Source organism: Mycteria americana, chromosome 10 (genome assembly GCF_035582795.1).
Source record: "Mycteria americana isolate JAX WOST 10 ecotype Jacksonville Zoo and Gardens chromosome 10, USCA_MyAme_1.0, whole genome shotgun sequence".
NCBI lineage: Eukaryota > Metazoa > Chordata > Aves > Ciconiiformes > Ciconiidae > Mycteria > Mycteria americana.
This window is the reverse complement of record NC_134374.1, coordinates 9,958,418-9,975,101: the sequence shown is the minus strand read 5'-3', so window position 1 is coordinate 9,975,101 and position 16,684 is coordinate 9,958,418. Positions and strand designations below refer to the sequence as shown.

The 16,684-nt window shown below is 35.1% G+C and overlaps 1 protein-coding gene across 11 annotated transcripts in view; it reads right to left on the bottom strand.

The window, feature by feature from the left end:
• The window catches only part of ATRX (ATRX chromatin remodeler), a 90,268-nt gene that overhangs the window by 41,776 nt on the left and 31,808 nt on the right, over window positions 1-16,684 (bottom strand). For 10 of the 11 annotated variants that reach the window (XM_075513338.1, XM_075513335.1, XM_075513330.1 and 7 more), the window contains 8 exons: window positions 13,502-13,577; window positions 6,766-6,896; window positions 6,064-6,243; window positions 4,294-4,387; window positions 3,631-3,739; window positions 2,797-2,976; window positions 2,254-2,395; window positions 950-1,059 (listed from right to left, as the gene is read on the bottom strand). In XM_075513338.1, the coding sequence (XP_075369453.1) occupies window positions 950-1,059; window positions 2,254-2,395; window positions 2,797-2,976; window positions 3,631-3,739; window positions 4,294-4,387; window positions 6,064-6,243; window positions 6,766-6,896; window positions 13,502-13,577 (1,022 nt within the window). The remainder of the gene's footprint in view (window positions 1-949; window positions 1,060-2,253; window positions 2,396-2,796; window positions 2,977-3,630; window positions 3,740-4,293; window positions 4,388-6,063; window positions 6,244-6,765; window positions 6,897-13,501; window positions 13,578-16,684) is intronic. The other variant, XM_075513331.1, reaches the window with a different exon arrangement.

Sequence of the window (16,684 nt, the reverse complement as noted above, 5' to 3'; positions counted from 1 at the left end):
GACCAACAAATATGGAAATCCTTTGTTAACAAGTGCTACAATATTCTGTTTTAAAGATTTTTACAAAGCAGTCTTCAACAACGTAAAGGAGAAGGAGCATGCGCTGAAGTGACAATGAAGGCTTAGACCTGAAGATCTCAGGAAGCAAAGAATGGTAAAGCCAAAGAAAAGAAATAAAGAAGTGAAAAAGGGATTGAAAGTATGCCCTATAGTTAACTGCCAAGGCAATGAAAGTTTCTGGTCTTAACTGTTTGTGATGCACGACGACCCAAAAATGTGAATGTACATATGGACAATTACTGAAACAGAAAACAAATGCCTCCTGTCCCTCAACCCAGAAGAGTCTAAATTGTAGCAAAACACTGTTTATATTAAAACATAAAGCATCTGACTTCAGACACTAAAAGTCTGGCATAAAAAACAAAACAAACCAAAACCACCTGATGAACCTCTACTTTATCAGTGCAACAAATAAATTGAAAAACCACTGAGGAAAACAAACAATTTAAGGAGCAACACGTGAATGAAGACGACAGTAAAAACCACAACCTGCTTAAGATTATTAAACTGTCTTAGAAACATAGGTTCCAGAAGCCTATCTCCTACTAGCTGTATTTTCTTGTTCGGAGGTGCAAGGGAGCTGCACATCACTTACAATTAAATATGACCTTTTCACATGATATCAATGATTACCTAATTTAATTCTAGATATTTTAGAAGCGGAGAAAGCACAAGCGTGTATCAGAACTTTCACAGCTGCATACTATGAAACCAACTTCTTTCTCTAGACCTCTTTACAAAATGTTTTCCTCCAGCAGCCCTCATCAAGTCACTGCCTAGGAAACAGTAAGTTTTACTATGTTCTGAAAGTCATTAAAATTGCCTTTTGCTGTATCAGCTTTTGAGAGCAAGCTACAGACCAGAAAACAAGATGACTTTTGTTTCTTACCTGTAATGTTTTCCCCAGGCCCATACAGTGAGCAAGAATGCATCCAGAACCAGGAGAGGTCTTTGTTTTTTTTACAGATTCACAACAGCAATCCCACATGAACTGAACACCTGAAGAAAATTATTGAAAATTTTCTTATTAAACATTTATTTTATTAAAGTTCACCTGATAAGAGATAGGTGTGATCACTGTAAGATCATGATAACTCTTAGAAAAGCAGTGCTCAGGATAATTATTGATTCATTTCTGTCCAATGGGTTGTTTGTCGGATGATCTTTGTCTTGAACTTAATTATATTCAGTTTTCACTGAAGATGTGGCAACTGGGTTAGAAAATATTACCATGCAGACTGCAGATGAGTGCGATCTTGGAGGCAGGGAGAAAAGAGGAGACAGAACGAAAAGTGGCAAGGACTTTATGCAAAGACTAAAATGACCTTGGTAAATTAGCAAAATTAGCTGAAACCAACTAGAAGAGATTCTGCCAAGACAGATCAGATGTGAAGTTCTATGCTTAATGAGGTAAAAAGTCAAGTAAAAACTGTGACAGCTGAAAAAGGAAAGGAAATACAGGCTACATAACAAAATGCATTAACAACATGAGGGTCTGCTGGGTGATTTTTTTGTCTTTGCAATATATTTATCGGGCAGTTGTATTCTACTATGCTATACTCAGCACAGATAAGGCTTCGACGTGACTGCTGTGTCTGGTTCAGAGCACCTCCCTTTAAGAGCTGAAGCAAGTCCAGAAGTTTCTTACTAAAATGGAAAGGTTGTAGATTATGAACTTTGAGGAAAATTTAAAATAACAGAATGAGCTGTGAAAAAAAATTATGATTGATTATTCTCCTTTTCTCCTTCTTCTCTAGAAACAGAATATGGAAAGAAGCTGGCTTGATGTGCAGTCATGTCAAGGTATCAGAAAAAAAATTTCTGTTGAGAAAGCCAGGAAAATACTACAAGATTTTTAAATCTTCACTGAAAACTGTAAAAAGTGAATATACTAATTGGTCAATGGAATGGGTAAACACGTATTTGATTCTGCCTCAGTGTGGAGAATTCAATGATTCTGAGGACGCTTCCAATTTCACATTTCTAAGGTTCTTTGCTTGTAAAACAGAACTATGTGTTGCGGATCTCAATTACTTTTTGTTCAGATGTTCCAAAAATAAAACATTAAACCTGACACTCTGGCATTTGCCTGCCAAGGAGTTTTTCTTATGATTCTAATTCAGGTTGCATAAGGTGCTGTGCTGGGGGGGGGTGGAGGGGTGGTGGACGAAATTTAAAAGTCTTTTTCCTTACCATCTACTTGGTGTGGTTTCAGTCTGGTAACTATATTCCTGTGAACCTGCACTAATGGTTCTTTGGTTTCTTCATCTTCGTCTAAAACCAGCTTAGTTGTAATGGGACATTTCAAAGGTGAAGCATCTTCTATCTCTATCACCTATAAGCAGAAACAGGGCATCATAGGAATACTTCACACATGAGTAATACCAAGCATTTGACAGACACTAGGCTTTAGCAAAATTGGAAGTCATAATTTATTTAGTAAAGAAAATCCTTAAATTTGTTACTATGCATCACAACTTACTTTGGGAGAGTGCTTTTCCCCATGAAAAGTAAAGCAGTAGGCAGTTGAAACAGCTTTCTAAAGATCTCAGCAGTCTTAAATAAAACTTACCAATATTAACCTGCAGGAAACTACAAATAAAACTTGTGCCTTACAAGGCTACATATAAGTACTTTCAAAATTACTTATCAAATTAAATTGAGGTAGAAATATGTTGTGTTAAACATCACCAACAATTCAACTTCCTAGCATTTTGCAAAGAAGACAGATCATACCTCTCTCAATTTCTCTCTCTCCCGTTCTCTTTCTGCTATACGTTTTCTTCTTTCTTCTTCTTCTTTAAGTGCATTTTGTGTTTCCGTTCTAAGCTTATCATCTTTAATAATTTTCCTTATTTTCTTCCTGCCTTTTCCAGGAGATTTTGAATCATCATTGTCCTCATCCTCAGAATTACTCTATTACAAATTAAATAAATTGAGTATTAGCAAGAAAATTATGGCACAGACCATCAAATCCTTGATTTTTAGACAAGCTCCCAAAAATTTTTGTATACACAGGTGGAGTTTAGCTCATAAGAAAAAAGATACTTTTTTTTAAAACAAGTTAGCCAGCATGACAAAAGAAGTGCCACCTTAACTATAATGTATTCTGAGATATTAAAGATAAGCCCAGCTGTACAAAGGCACTACTGAAGGTACTGTTATCATTTGATAGTAACTAACGACTATTAATAAAGAACTATTTCTGTTCTAGTGGTGCTAGATGAGATCAGCTATCACCTACTCCACATAAGAAAAAAAAACCCTAATACTAGGAAAGTCTTAATCTACTGTTTGTGTCACCTTCCACATTTAATTTAAAAATTCCATTTACTTAAAATGTATCATGCATTTTTATCAAGATCTAGACAGGAAACGCTTTTAGTTAAATGCAATGTTTTTTCTCCATAATGGTGCCATTTTACAAATTTTAGCACTGAACTAACATTGCGAAAAGTTGTAATTTTTTAATGTACTTTGTACAGAGCTGTTTGAGATACCCAAGTCCCTAAGCAGCTGGCAGAAGAGACAGGAACTCTTTTTCCCATTTGTTAATGCAAAACACAATACCTTATTGTTGTTTTCACTTGAAGAATCCTCTTGAACCTTTATACGCCTTCGTTTCTTTTTCTGTTTGTAACTGCGCTGGTTTTCTTCCGCCTCAGCTTTCTTGGCAGATCTATTTAAAAGAAAAAGAAAAAAAAAAAAAGCAGTATTACTGATTAACAATAATAATTCATTGCCTCACTGAAAAATAATGATAAAAAAAAGTACATGAACTACATTGCTAATTAACAGAACATATACTTGTTTTGTGTAATTGGGGGTTTACTTCCAAATTCCTTCCTCCCCCTCAACTCACTGGACGTACATAGCAACGGTCTACTCCAGACAACCCTGAAGAATCTCAGAATTGGTAAGCATTAGTTTTCTACTGCAATCCACCATTCCTCGATTGACTTTGACATATTTGGTGTAAAAACGCTCATTTTTTGTTAATCTTTTTTTCGTACTGGCTCATCAAATTGCAGTGTACCACATACTTTGGTACAAATTCAAAATTCTCTCATTTGCTGCAAAGTGAATTAGCAGATACCAAATTATAGACAAATATCATCAAAGGTTTTAAGGACTGATCCAAAGTCTTTAACTTTAACCATCTCACTGCCTAAACTGCACTATTAAATACCAAAAACCAAACACAGGATAAGCATAGTTAGGTTTTATTTATACCTTGTTCTTGGACGTTGGTCATCTTCAGACTCACTGACTTCTTCACTAACTGCAGATTCATGAAACTCGGAGTCATTTGAATCATCGCTGCTCACTTTAAAAATAAAGTATGATTTCATGTTGAATACTATTGCGAAGTTAGCAACATCACATATACTCTAATTATACAACAAACGTATCAACAAGCTCTGTAAAAGTTCATTTCAGACAGTATGGGACCCATTAAACATACTAATAAGAAGCAACAGGAATATAAGGGGTACAGAGTAGAAAAGCTTAACACTTAAGCACTAGCTGAGTCCTGATAGATGGCATATTATGCCAACAGGACTTGAGGTCTTTATGCATGAATACATCTAAGTATAGCTCACAAGCAAATGACAGAAAGCATTGTATTAGAAAGCGTCACATTTCAACGACAGCGGGTGAGGAGGAAAGAACACAATGGGTAACAGTACAGAACTTCAGAAAATGAAAGATGATTTTTAGTTCAACAGAAGCTTTTGTTTCAAACGTTTTAGATGCAATTTTATAATCATACGTCACAATTCATGCAAACAAGCCTTATTTACTAACAACATAAGCAATTATATTACTGTATTTATGGCTTGAAGTTTCCTTCAGGTAATGCAAGTTTAAAACTGACGCAGAAGACAATTAAAAATACACCTAAACTAGCAGCATTAGGTAATACGTCCATAACTACTTTTAGGAGCTATCATTGGCATTTATAGGTAATTAAGACCAGCATGCCATTCAGCACCTTTATAATTTCAGTTTGACCTTGAACACAGTGGAAAACTTAACTGTTTTATGAGTAACAAAGCTTAAAACAAGGATTTTTTTATGTACATGAGGAAATGTAATATTAATAACATAGGGCTAAAGAACGGCGAGCTGAAATAGTGTATTGTTCTACTTGAGACTAGTGAACTTAAAAGAATCCTTAGAATTAGTCTGGCTGCATCTTATTTGCGCATTGTCACTGTAATTTACAATTACTTTTCTTGAAAGAAATGTTGTTGGTAGAGTTATAATTCCATAAGGGAGAAAAAGCACGAATATACATTCAGATAAAAATGAGAGTTTTCACGAAGGAAAATGATAAACAAATTGCACTGCATCTTTTGGTCTGGAGAACACTGCAAAAGATGGCGAGCATTAGTGCAACACTAAGAAAAGGAAAGTACTGTGCACCCTGGCTTCCACTGGCCATGACACGCTATCAGCATCTACACTGACCAAGATGGCAGTGAGCATTTATCTTTACTGTCGCTCCCCTCCTCTGCTCAAAATGATTAAATGCAAGGGGCTGACAGATTCTTTGTTCTTGCATCATTTCACAGTGCCACCTGGTGTTCAACTAAAGCTTGCCACATTTAAATTCTAGGATGGAGAAATTTGTGATGCACAAGGGCCTAGCTAAAGAGAGAGTCCAAGTTAAAGAGAGAAATTACATAAAGGACAAGACTGATTTTCATGAGTTAGACATACTGGGCTTGCCTCTGTTATTTAAGATTAATATTCTAAGACTCAACAAAATTAATCCAATTCAGACGATACAATAAGTGGAGAGAGCTGCATTTCTATTCAACATTTTAAATAAAACTATTTCTCAAACACAGGTAAGAGAATTCTAGATTTAATACACAAGGAAGTTTATACAGAGATTTTTAAATTACGGAGTTTCAGATCTCCATTCTGACATGCTTTGGACTTACTTTATAGAAGCAAGTACTTTTTGTGACAAAAACCATTTGGATTATGTACCTTTCCTTCTATTTCTGCGCTTCCCTTCTTTTTTGTCTTTTGGTTTCACCTTTTTTTCTTCACCAGATTCTCCGTCACTCACTGTCAGCTTGTGCCTCAGCAGTCTGTGTCTGTATCTAGGCTTCTTTGATTCTTCTTCCTCTGAATCCGATTCAGAATTATCTTCCTTTTCATGCTCTTCTGTCAGAGATAAAGAGTCAGTACGACATGCACATTGGTCATTTTTTTCTTACTTAAATTTGGCAAGAATTAAAATCGGAATTAATTTAGGCTAAATTCTGTGTTTTTCCAGGAAATTATGGGCAACAACATACTGTTGTTCCCTCAATTTTAAAGTATTTTACACTGCCTGAACACTTGGAATGTCTGTTCCAACGACTGTATATGTTAGTCAAATCTCTCCCGTGCATTTGCACTTCCTACTGTTCTGTATAGATTATTCCTCACAAATCCCTAGGACTTCTGAATTGGTTACAAAAATCAGACTATTAACAAAAAAATACACTTACAGAAGAGCAAAAGAGATGATAATCCTCATGATCATGTACATTGGCCTCTATTTGGCAACTACCTATCAACATCAATGACATTTTTTTGTTGAAAACTGCAGAAACTTTAATAATTATTATTTTTCCAAGTGACCTTTGAAATTATGACAGGCGCTACAGCACCACTTTTTCCCAAATGCTTTTTGGTGCTCACCATCATCTGCTGTGTTTTCGTTTTGCTTTCCAGTTTTCTTTTTTCCTTCATCCGATTCATCATCTGAAGATGCATCCTCATCAGAGGAAAGATTGGCTTTGATTTCTTCTAAAAGCATTTTCTTGGCAATTCTTTGAAGTAAAACAGAAAAAACTATTTATTCCATTGTGCAAGTAAATCTATGAACGATAAGTGTAATCCTATACCATTCAGAACTTCAAAAAAGGGTTGAAAGCTGAACAAAAAAAGACACATGAGGAAAAGTCATTGTGGTAAGACAGGATGTATCAGCAAAAATCTCATGTTAAATGTAACATGTTAACTTGCCTTTAGAAAGCAAATCTGTATAACGCTTCTTAAAAGAGAAGTTTCATGCTTTACAGCAAGACTGGAGATAGCTATAAAATGTACAAACTTAAAACACTTCATTTTATTCATGGTCTATTTGGATGGACTCTTGTCATTTCTGGGATAGGCACCTATATGAATTCTAGCCATAACAAGAACGTGAAGATGCTGCAGACCAAATCCTAATACTCCAATCATTCCCCCCAAAAACTTGATTTAAATCAATGAGATTAATCTCCTGAGGCACTGAATCTACTTGACTAGTGTATATGTAAACAGTACTAGTTTTAAGAACAGTGTATCACTGAACGCATGTTTTAAACAAGAAGAAAACGATTAGTGCAATATGCATTAACTCACAGGTTAAAACACAAAAAACAAAACCACCCCAAACTTTATTACCCTACCACTACATAGCTCGCCTTCAACTGTGTTACCACTCCAATTGCCTGGGCCCACCCTACCGCAAAAGAGATGCTGTAGTAATTGAAGCCACTCATGATGTCTCAAGACGAACTGCCATTAAGTGCCTCGGGAAATAAACCCACACTGAATCCCTTATATAACTACAAGCACTTGCCTTATAGCAACTATAGCAAAAAAATATAGTGTATATACACATACAGACAAAACAGTTTTATTAAACATTACGGGACCTGAACTTCAAAGAAAAGTTAAAATCTTATTTCCTGTTCCACAAACTGTTCATTCAGCTTCTCTCAGTTTCATTTCAGCACAAGAATGTTTTCAGCTAACGTACAAGAAGTTACTATGGGAAAATGGTTTCTTTACATGCTCTTGCAACATAAAAAAAAAAAATCTTATATGAATCTATCCAAGGCAAAACATAAAATATGTCAAAAGCACAGGAAAATAGTGGACTTATCTGAGAACTTGTACTTCCAGGGGCAAAAAAAAATCCTGAAAGAATGAAACCAGGCCTTCCTCATATAAGTATCAAAAATATTATAGTTTTCATTCCACAGTCATCAATTTTAAATGAAGATATTTTTTTTTTCCCCCTAGGTCAAATCTGGTCTGTCTTGCCTTGCAGAAGAATTAATGTATACTGTACATACATAGTTCAGAATAGGAAAGCTTTTATACCAGCCAAAACAATAGTTCAACACCCATGAAACTAACCACAATCTAGGCTTCACTTGGAAACGGTAAAGGAACAGTGATCTCTTTAAGTACAGCTTCTCACACATTAGAAAATTGTTACTTGTATGTAGCACTATAAAATAGGTTTAAAAGAATCTGTATTTCATTTGTCAGCATGTAACATGCCCCTAAAACAAAGGAACTTTTCAAAGGGAATTCTCCCAAGGTATCTTTCCTAACACTTCATACAGTATTTTCTATTTTTTGAGTGGTAGTATATTTTCCAAAAAGATTCTAACGCTAATGTATATTCAGTTATTATTAAAAGATGGAAGTAAAATGGTTTAATAAACATTTAAGATTGCTCACAGACTATCCATCGGCACCCAAAACACCCCCCTCTTTTGAGAAACGGCTTGCAAAGAAATAGCTGATTAAAACTTTAGAATGCAGTACTCTTGGTAAGCTTTAATTCTGTATGTATCAACAAATCACAGTGTGAACCCAATGAAAACTTACTAAAGTCCATAGATAAGTAACATCCTCTTCCAAATGGTTTTTGCATTAGGTCCTTCCAGATGATTTGGAAAAAGGATTTAGGGTTTTTTTTTTGGTTAGTTGGTTCTTTTTTTTTTTTAAAACCCACCACATTATGTATAACAGGAATAAATAGCTCCTTATAAGAAATTAAGACTATATTTCTTCCATCTCTTAATGGTCTGAAGAACTTTTTCTTCAAAATGAAACTGCTTGGAATATCACAGGTTGGCTTCTTTTTAAAGCTTATAATGTAAATTATTAACCTTGAATCCTACTCCAGGAAATGCAGACAGCAACAGTTTTGACTACTTTTCTTGTTTAAAAACATAACAAGATCATCACCAAAGTTTTGCTTTGGAAGAGTTAAAAAAAATAGAAACACTAAAAAGAACTGCAAAATTTTAAAATTCCATCCTGAAAGGACTGCCTAGTAATACTGCCTTTGACTTATTTTGGATTGTCCTCAATCGCATTAGCAAAGTTAACACAACTTGTATGTGGATAACAATACTTACCTTTCATATAAGTCACCTTTAAAATTTTATTTATTTATTTTTAAACAAAGGTTGACTTTGGTTCTTAACAAAGACGACATACATTTTTATTTGTTCTTTTATGAAGTATTTTTTTAAAGGAAAAAACAAAAGCAAACGTATCATTCACCTAAAAATACCATGCACAAAATCTACTATCCATAAACAGATGATGCTGTTAATTTCCTACTAATCATCATCACAACCACCAACCAGATTGGGTGAACTTATTAGCTTCTAATTAATTATTTATAATAATGTTGATTAACAAGTTAATGCTTTTATACTCCGAGATAGAAAATTAGACATATTTTTTAGCTAGGATAAAGATTCAACCACTTTGAATCAAACTGAGATGGAACTGTTTGTTTAGTGAAAAAAGCTACATTCTCTTCAATGTGTTCTGCTGGTATGATGTTAGGCTAAAAATGTAAGACATTGTTGAGATCTCCAGAATTTAAGAGATTCCTATTTTTAATGTAACTACATATCTGATAGGAATTAGAAGTGTGAGCAATATTAGAACCAAACAGATTAAGCCTTGTAAATGCATCTGACAAATGACTGATGTAACAAATGGCTTCTACGAATTACAATAGATCGAGTACTGGACTCTTGAAACTGGTTTTAAATTAAATTATACACAGCTCAGGATAATACATCATATTTCTATTTTAACATAGAAACCCATTTAAAGTGACCAGGTTTCTAAGCTAAGAAACTTCATATGCTAGCTTTAACATTTTAATATTTGCATTAACATTACTGCAAGCACCAAGAAAAACAAGCTATGATAGTGTGAAAACTCCCCTGCTCACATTCTTCCAGAGAAACCCATGAAAATCAAATGATATCGTAGTATTTACTCAGGTCAAGGACATAAAAGATATTCTTGGCCAACCAGATATAACAGTTGAACACTGTAAACAGATATAATTAAGAAGCACAGAGAGCTGTATGACCTCCAGCACAGGACTTCAGGTAGTAAAAAAAATAATTTTTTAAAAATCCCTGCATTTCATTAATTTCTGCCACTGATCTGCTGTGATGTTGCACATGTCATGTTGCCTCGCCCCACTCCATCTTATCTAAACATATCGTGAGATTTGTATAAAGGACATTTTCCCAAGACGTATTTATACAGTGCCTTACAGAATGGGGCTGTAATCTCAACCAGGACATATAAAAACAACTCTAGAATAAAATAATAGTATATATGTATAATTTTATATAAATCAGGATTTAAATATATTTCACCTTTGTAAGAATGACACCAACAATATACATTTATAAATAATGAATTGGTTACTATGTATTTTTTAACTTATGCTAGAAGAAAACATTTTTAAAAACAGGCAAACTGGAAGATATCCAGGGGTTGCTTAGTCACAGAATAGGACTACTTGATCCTTCAGACATTTCAGCAAAAATGGAATAGTAGGTGCAGCCTCTCATGATGTGGAGTTAAGTCCACATTATAATTTGCACCATTCTTGTTAATGAATTTTAGAGTGCCAATACGATGGAGTCATTTACAGATTGTCAAAAATCTTAGTGAGACAGTGCCACCACTGTAAAAATAATTTTTCTTCTTAAAATTCATAATTTAAAATATTAGTTAATTATCGTGATGTATTATTACCAATTAGATTATATCAACTCACACATAGTGTTCATAAATACCTACTAATTATATGTAGAAATAAGGTTGCCCAAAACAAGCCCTTGCGGGGTGGGGTAGTACATTTTTATGTGGCTAATAAAAGCCACTATTCTTTCAGATAGAGCACTACTGAATTAAATGGGCCTTTGGTGTATGACTAAAAAATTTAGAACCATTTAAAGTATATTTTAAGAGACGACTATTTGGATGAAATGTCACACATTTAAAAAAAAAAATAGTGAAGACTGCCAAACACCTTGTTCTAAATACTGTACTGTCTTTGTTGAAAGAGTCCGATTTTCAAGCTGTCAAGAGTTGTATTAAATTAAATGCTTGGACAAGAAAAAAGTTTTACAAAAATTTATTGCAACCATCAAATACTTAAAGGCATTCTGCATTAAATACACTATTAACTTCTTAATAAACAAAACTACTGCAAACATATTAAACAGTACCATTTAAAAGATCAGAAGGACCAATAATAGATAATTACACAACATAAGATGAAAGCATACAGCACTGTATGTCATATTATGACCCACTTGGATATTGCATTTTGGCAAAGATGATTTCAAGACTATTAATATTCATGTCATGCACATCCAGAGGTATGCAAATAACAGAACATCTAAACTAGAGACTTGCAAACACGAGAGTTCCCACACTACAGATACCCGGTAGGTACTAGGTACCCTCTTTGGCCTGGAAGAAAACAGGCAACTTATCTGAATAGTAGGTAAACTATTTAAACACTCTGTGTTGAGTAAACAGAACAAGCTTTTAACTTGTTGAACAGATGAAATTTGTTCCATCTTTTTACATTTTATATATCTGATTCTGGTGCCAAGTACAACGCGTGATGAATGTAAAATTAGACTGCAGTTAACATGTCTGAAGGTTGACAAAACTGTTTATTGACAAAATACCTCCCCATCTCATAAATATATATTCAAAATATTCCCTAAATAAAAACTTCTACAAAGATTCAGCTTAAAAACAAAGTACAGAAACTGATTTTTAAAACCCAAGTTCATATTACTGATTTGTTTCTTATCAATTGGGTTAACTCATTTCCCAATATAACTCTTAAACTAATAATTCAGATCTGTCAGTAACATTTGTATGGTAAACACTGAACTTTGACAAAAGTATATTGGCTTAGTTATCAACCAGAAACACTTAAGAAACAAACAAAAAAGAAAAAAAGGGGGGTGTGTGTCAAAACAGGACTGAAATTAAAGCATCATTTAAAAAAAAAAAATTCTCATATTACCAATGTTCACACATTCTGCTTATGACCCTGTGCTGCCAAGTCCCTAAAGAGCATCTTTCTTTAAAAGTTGAATTTGATTGAATTTGATGACTGAAAACAAGCAAGAACTACATCAGCAGCAACATTTTGATGCCAAACTAAAGGATATAAAACAGTGTTTTTAAAATTTACTTCAGCCACAGATCAAAACATACAACTCTGTGAAACAAAGATACCATATTCTAAACTAGTAAGGCTCAGAAGCAGAAAAAGACTCCATCAGCAACTGTGCAAAGCTATGAAGCTGGTCCCATACATGCTATATGGCCCAAAAAAAAAAAATCAGTTTCTGAAATACTGTATAAAAATTTGTTGTTAACAACTCTTTAGTCTAACTACAATAACTTCCAAAAAGAAACTGTGGCTCGTGATTGAGCAATACTTCATGTTGTGCATTCACTCATTAGGAAACAAAGCTTTTACATTTTCTAGCCAGGCTAATTTTGATAACTACAATGGTACTGGTAAAATATGACATGTCTTAACTAACTATATCTTACATAGATTCATTTTTATTGGACGTGAAACTGAAGCAATACATATAAGCCACAATTCTGAAAATATCTATGCAAAGACTTAAAATTTATATGTATAATTACTCTCTTTGATACCAGTTGAGCCTATGCACAGTGCTTGTAGAATCAAGGCCTTAACTATCTATCACATTAGTCACTTCAGGTATTCTTCAGCGGATTAAAACTCAGTTTAACTAACAGCTGAAAATATCTAATACTGTTTTCTCCACATTTGTGTTTTCCCTTTATTGAGAAAAGGTGTTTCAATTAAAAAAGCAAATTATGCAACAGTAATAACCAAGTTCAATCTGAAAATATTTCAGCACTGCATATTGCACAGATGCAAATTTTTACCTTCTACTCATATAACTAGCTGAAATTCACATTTATCAGAAGTAGGTTTTTACCTGCCTGAATGAAATACTTGTCACAAACCTCACACTTTCAATGGGAACATAAAATGGACAGTGCTGCAGTGCATTTATAACACACCCTATGCAAGGTGTGTTAGCTAACACTTCTAAATACTTTCTTTGCATTTCTGGATTTTGGCCTCTGTTTTCTGGCCCCTTGTTCAAACTTGCGGGAAGCCCGTGAGCGAGTCTTTACAAGGCAGGCAGTCGTGGTTTTTACAACCTGCTTGCTCTTCCGTTGCGCCGGTTTGCGCCCACGCCTAGGGTGTGTTATAATCTTTTTTAAGTCCTTACAGATGGTATCATACCTATTCTCAGGATCGTCATCATCATCATCCTCCTCCTCCATTGGAACAGCCCTTGACTTAGTCTCTCCCTCATCTCCTGGGGGAGGAAGGGGAAACAAAAAGACCAGAAAACGTGAACACTTAATACATGCAAAATCAGCAATAAACAACACAGCACATGAACTATTGTCTCCACCAAGAATCCCCATATAAAAATAGCTTGGTAGTACCACCACTTTACTATTAGCAAACAAAAGCCACTTACCTATCTCAACGTATAAATATTTTTATTAATAAAAGTATCTAGTTTTTCAAGCAGCACTTTTATCCACATTATGCTTGCTACTACACACAACTTGCAATTCTTTCCTTATGACATACTGTGAAATTTGGTTTTTTTTACACCAAAACATTCAACGTACAGAGACTGAATACTCCAGGTAGGATTCAGAAATTAAGTTTCCAAAGAAGTTATTAGCTCCATTTCAGAAGCTCCACTACTGAATTTGTGTAAATTGAAAAGAAGGCCCAAACAAATACATTACAGACTCACTCACCAAACTTACGGGCTACCCTGCTGCCATTAGGAAGTACTCGAGAACAATAATCCTTGCCTATTTTTGCTTTCAGAGTATCAAATACAATGCATGTACATTTGTTGTGTATGCGTGAAGACTTAACATTTTGAAAACTACACATGCTATCCTTACTGCAAATATCAAAACTCAGCTGCACTACATGGATACCGTCTCATATGGAAAGCACATCAAAACCAACAGCATGGGACACGTAACAGAGAAAGAAAAGCACACTACAATACCTGCCTTTAAGCTCCTCTGCACTCTCCTGGCTGAACTGAGAGGAATTCAGATTATTTCTAGCACACTCCCAGGCCTTTCCCCTTTCTTTTCCCTCATTCTTCTGACTCACGTATAAGTCAAATCTTCTAGTTAGTAAAATTAAACTTCAGAAAAGAGACCTCAAATTCTAATGAAATGAGGTCCCCTCATTCGTAATCTCTACTGCTTACTTTCTACCTGGGGGGAGTGGACTAAAACTAGGCTGAGAGAGGCTTGCTCCAAGTTATTTTAATGTACGCTGGTCCTCGAATTACCACTAGGCCAGATGTCTGACAGGACTGTGTAAGAGATGATCACAGAAAGTCCCTCACTCTTGGGCTTGGATAAACAGAAGTATCCTGTTGGTTAAACCACGTTCTAAGGCTCATTCAACGATCTACCTACACAGCTTGTTCAGACACAGAAAAGACTCCTTTCTTTATTCACCTATTAAGCCAAAGGCAAACTGAAGAGAAAGGGCAAGTTCGCCTCTTCTTAAAATAATATTACAAAGGCAGATTCTCATAGAATCATGCAATAACTAATGTTGGAAGAGACCTCTGGACATAATCTACTCCAGCTCCATCCTCAAAGCAGAACTAACTCCAAAGTGAGGTCAGTTTTCTCAGGGCCTTGGCCAGTCAAGTTTTGAGTATTTCCAGGGACAGAGATTCCAAAATTTGACAGGGCAATCAGTTTCAGGCTTTGACCATCCTCAATGTAAAGAATTTACAGAGTTTTCCTTGCCAAAACTTGTATCCATAGCCTCTCATCCCTTCTTCATGCATCTGGCTCAGCCTTCTCTATAGCTACCTATTAGTCATTAGAAGACAGCAATTAAGACTCCTCATTTTTAGCATTCTCTCTCCAGGCTAAACCAACCCACTTCTCGCTCAGTCTAACTCTACTGTCAATCATCCTACATCACCATCTCATTTTTCCAATTTGTACCGTTATCCATCTCTCCCATCCAATAATTATCCAATCTTTCCACTTGTGACTTACAAATAAAACAATCACTCCCACTGTCTCAGAGACCTTCTGCTGTATTACAACCAACTTTCTCCTCCTGGGCCATTTCAATACCAAGTCTATGAACATACACTGTACATGACCAATTTTATTTTTCAAGTATTTTGCCTTGATGGTCCAGTGATGCTGAGAACTGTTGCATATAGGTTACTGTCATTGAGTACCATCAATTGTCTATCTATGGGGAATGTTTTAACAGCCATGGCAGCTACCACACCCAAGATGCTAGTTCATCGCTATGCAAACCATTCACTACTTGCAATCTCCCCCAGCAGTGGCATCACTGGGGAAAACATTGTTTTGGCAGCCATCAAGGAAAAGCCCTGAAAGTCCCAGTATTACATGCACAGAGATGCAACTAAACTTACTTCATCACAGAACCTTGAAAAACAAACATTACAGGGCTGTATGATATGCAGAATAAGAAACTTATTTTCCAGCTGTTACTCTACAATGATGCAAAACACCATTAATCAAACTTTGCTTTCTTAGAGGGCTCTAAATCCAAAGCAGCATAGCACCTGTGAAAAGCAACCTTTGCATCTGCAAAGATTAACAACTCTCCAGAAACTAAACTGCAGGAAAACTTAGGGAAGAAGTGGGTCAGCAGCAAGCTGGTAGGAAAAAGGAGGAACAGTATGTTTAATTTAAAATCTGGGTGTTTTGTTTGTTTGTTTGGCGGTGGGTTTTTTGTGTGTCTGGTGAGGGTTTTTTGGTTTGGTTTGTTTTTTTTTAAAGAAACTACAAATAACAGCCATCTCATTTTGCATTTAGTGTCTGCCTACAAGGGGTTTTCAGGAAAGCCAAAATGCAACTATGTCCCCTCTACTATCTTCATAAACATACTGCTGTTTCATTCATTTTTTGTTTAGTTGCAGCTTCACAAACTACTGTATCGGAGCCAACAGTTACAGTAAAGTCATGTACAGAAAGTTCTATGAGACACCATCAGAAGCAAACAAACAGGAAACAATTTACCTGTCACAGTAATTAAAACAGCAAATAGATTTCATTTTTCTAGTTGAAAATTCATTTATTAAAAACACGTGTACTGTCCATGTAATGTGAAAACTACCCTTCCTTTTTAAGTTCTTTAAAACCAAGTGTTCAAATTCAGCAGTTCTGAATTTATTTCTAATTTCCTAAAGATATCAGACACGGATGAAGTAGTTCTATCTTGGCAAGAAAAAGAATTATTACTATTAAACCTGCTATGAAAACAATAAGCGATGACAGATTTCTGTTAACTGACAAGAGCTGCTCTAAGGCTACATGCATCTCGTGAGGCACAAAGATCATCTACTTGATTTTTAAAATGTATACAACAATGCCA